The 3,592-nt window shown below is 33.3% G+C and overlaps 1 protein-coding gene across 1 annotated transcript; it reads right to left on the bottom strand.

The window, feature by feature from the left end:
* Positions 1-897: 897 nt before the first annotated feature.
* LOC116141533 (protein DETOXIFICATION 40-like) lies at positions 898-2,443 on the bottom strand. Its single transcript, XM_031427035.1, is given in 5 exon segments — positions 898-1,003; positions 1,101-1,158; positions 1,603-1,869; positions 1,872-2,232; positions 2,321-2,443. Coding segments are annotated over 5 exon segments (912 nt in total). The 5' UTR covers positions 2,441-2,443.
* Between the last annotated feature and the right edge of the window lie 1,149 nt (positions 2,444-3,592).

Genomic DNA, 3,592 nt, shown 5'->3' with positions numbered 1-3,592 from the left:
GCCATAATTCCTATAACTCCTCTATTAAAGGTTGCGAGTACACATCAATGTCATTCCCAGGAGCTTTAGGCCTGGGTATTAACAATGATAGCAAACAATAGGGTTGCTTCATACACATCCAAGGAGGCAAATTATATACATTAACAACTACTGGCCAAGTGCTATACAAAACACTCATATTACCAAAAAGGTTCATTCCATCAGTTGCAAGCCCAAGTCTAACATTACAAGGCTCTATAGAAAATCCTAGATGTAAAATATCGAAAGATTTCCATGCATCAGAGTCAACTGGATGTCTTAGAATGCCATCTTGGGGACACCCCTCATGATGCCATCTCATATCTGAAGCTATTTTTGATGACATAAATAGTCTTTGTAATTTTTGTTTTGGTGGAAAGTAGCGTAAGACTTTCCTAGGAATCTTCTTGTCATGCTTTTTAGAATTAACCACATTCTTCTCAACCGATTTCCATCTAGACTCACCACAAATCAAACAATTTACATCATTTGCATTGTCCTTCCAACAAAGAACACATTCATTCTCACAACCATCTATTTTTTCATAGTGAAGACCTAGATCTCTTCTAAGCTTTCTTGCGTTATAAAAAGATTTTAGTAAATTTTCACATTGAGAAAGTGCCTTTTAAGCAATTGCCACTACAACAATATACACATATAGCTACGAAAATTAGCTACGAAAAGAAAAACTATAGCAAATACATATTTACAACTATAAAAGTCAATATTTATAGCTAATTGAAATAATTTTAGTCATAAGAATTTCTCCCTCGAAGCTAATATTCATCTATTGCTTTAACTTATTAAAATTGTGGCAATAGCTATTCATTTAGCTACAATGTATTAGCTATGGTAAAACATTGTAGCTAATTAATGTATTTAGCTATAAATATTTGAGATAATGAAGGAGATTATTGTCACAATTGATACGGAAAATGATGCTGACTTTGGGTTTCCGGCTCCAAGCTCATTGCTTACTCTCACACTGTTTGCGTTTGGAAATTATTCAGGTCAGATATAAGTTGTAAATTAAAGAATAACAAATAAATAGTAATTGTAATTTCATATAATATGATAATAACCTTGCTGCTGCATTGAGCCCAACTGAGATCATGAACACCCATCCAGATACTGTCATACTGCGAGCGCCAACCAATTAATTAAGCTTCAATGAGTTAACAATAATTAAACAACATTAAACAGTACTCACCTGATTATATTATTATTATATAAAGACCTACGATTATTATTATATAATCATTATTTTTTATTGAATATAGATATAAATGGAGGCGCAGCTATGAATTATATATCGTCCATATCTCTCACCTTTCATGAACTTATTATCTGCACATGCGACTAAAAAATTGAGAGATGTATATAGCAGTCCATAATAATAATATGGTAATATTCAACATGTGAATATGAATCAACAATTTAACATATGCATATACTCCAACATTAATGAGGAACAGTCCAAAAGGTTTATCTAAAACAAAGTGTGTGACTTCAAATATTTATATCAGAATGCATTTTTAATTTTAATCACAAATAAACTTAAACAGTAAATATTTTGAGCTTATCAAATAGAGAGTGAATCTAAAGCCAATTCAGGGTTCTCTAACAACCCAGCCAGCAAAACAAATATCTGGAAATACCATGTCTCTAAGCACAACATCACAGCTGACGCAGCCGAGAGCTTGAAGAAGCTTGACAACCCTGAAAAGGCTTGTGCACTAAAACCGCCCCATGTATACTTACACTTCTCACTCTTAACAATGTATATGAACTGACCCACAAATTTAATCCACCATGAAAAGCTCAACACTAATGATGCACCAAACAACCCAACCCAATCTTGTACACTGCAACCCAACTAAGCAAAAGATGTATCACCAATGTGGCTGCTGAAATGTATGCACTAGGGGCCACTATGCTTTGAGCTTGTAAAATTTTTTAGATAGGGACGTTTAGAGCATAGACAAAAACGTGAGGTATTAAACCGTAGACAAAAACTGCCGCTGCCGAAGCTATTTCTGGTGACTCACCGAGCAAAATCAATATGGGTTTGGAGAAGACGTAGATGAAGGTCAGTAAGATCCCAGTGAGTGTGAGAAGGATTGTTGATCTTTGCAGATATATGCCAAGCATTTCATATTTGCGTGCACCATATGCTTGTCCGCACAATGTCTCCACAGCACTTCCCATTCCCAACTATCAATAATGAACAATCAATTTACAAACGTTATTAACACTTCAATGATAACTAATTTTAACACGCACAAATGTTTAAGATATATACCATTAGACCATAGGCAAAAATTTGGATGCCGGTGTTACCAAGGGAGGCTGCAGCAAGCTCAAGAGTTCCTAGGTGGCCACAGAAGATTTGGGTGGACATAGACATGGCATAGTTTATCATGTAAAGCAAGCAACGAGGTACTCGATTCTTAGATCCAGGCATATATGACAAAAATACAAACAAACACTGTCAAATGTCAATATTAATTAAAGAAAAACAACAAGAGACTTTAGAGTATCTCTAAATAACTATTTGTATGACTCAAACTCTTTATTATAAAGAGTTTATCCATAAAAACAAGAGTTCAATAGACTCTTTATCTTTAAAATATAAATTAGAGAGTGAGTTTGACTTTCCACATTTAGAGAATCAAATTTCACTCTATATCATAATTTTAATTAATAAACTACAAGTTCTTATGCATTTTATTTATAATTCTCTCTTCCATTAAGTCTCTTTCTTAAAAATAAAGAGCATATTCATTAAATTTAAAGAGTCTATTAGATTTGAATAAAAATTGTGTTTTTTATATTTAAAAATTAATGAAGATGCTCTTTATTTATATGAAATGTGCCCTTTAAAATAAAGAGCACTATTGTAGATGCTCTTAGATCCAGATATTTATGATGAAAATACAAACAAACACAATAAGCTGGTTAGATCCAGGCTTTGATGGTAAAAATACAAACAAACACTATCATATTAATTAAAGAAAAGCAATATATAATATAACGGTGCATTTGGTTTGGGGATATATAGGATTAATGAGTTAATGTTATCTTATATTACTTGATTACCATGTTTGATTGTTAAGTAATATAAGATTCTAGCTAGTAATCTTCCAATACTAATAATAGTTAATATTAGTAATATTGGAGGTAATCTGATAACTTCCATTTTCTTAGGTATTGTAAGATTACTTAGTAATCTTATTTTTGTTACAATTTTACCCCTTATTAATAAAATTTTTTGGACAATAATGCTCTTGTTTTAAAATCAATTTAGATTAATCTACCATTACAATTTTACCCTTGTTTAATTAAGTTTTTGTATAATAATGACCTTATATTTCAAACAAATTGCACACCACCACCGGCCGCCGCTGGAAGTTGTTGGCCAGATCTACGGCCATCTGGCCGTTTTCAACCATCAATATGGCCAGAGATGGCCATATCGGCAACTCCCAACGATTTCCAACGACTTCTGACGACTCTAGGCGGCGACCGGCGGTGGTGGTTGGTGGTCGACAGTGGTGGTTGGTGGTGACCAACA

Source organism: Pistacia vera, unplaced genomic scaffold, assembly GCF_008641045.1.
Source record: "Pistacia vera cultivar Batoury unplaced genomic scaffold, PisVer_v2 Contig40, whole genome shotgun sequence".
Classification (NCBI taxonomy): domain Eukaryota; kingdom Viridiplantae; phylum Streptophyta; class Magnoliopsida; order Sapindales; family Anacardiaceae; genus Pistacia; species Pistacia vera.
The sequence above is the reverse complement of the archived record's forward strand: the minus strand, read 5'-3'. Positions and strand labels throughout refer to the sequence as shown.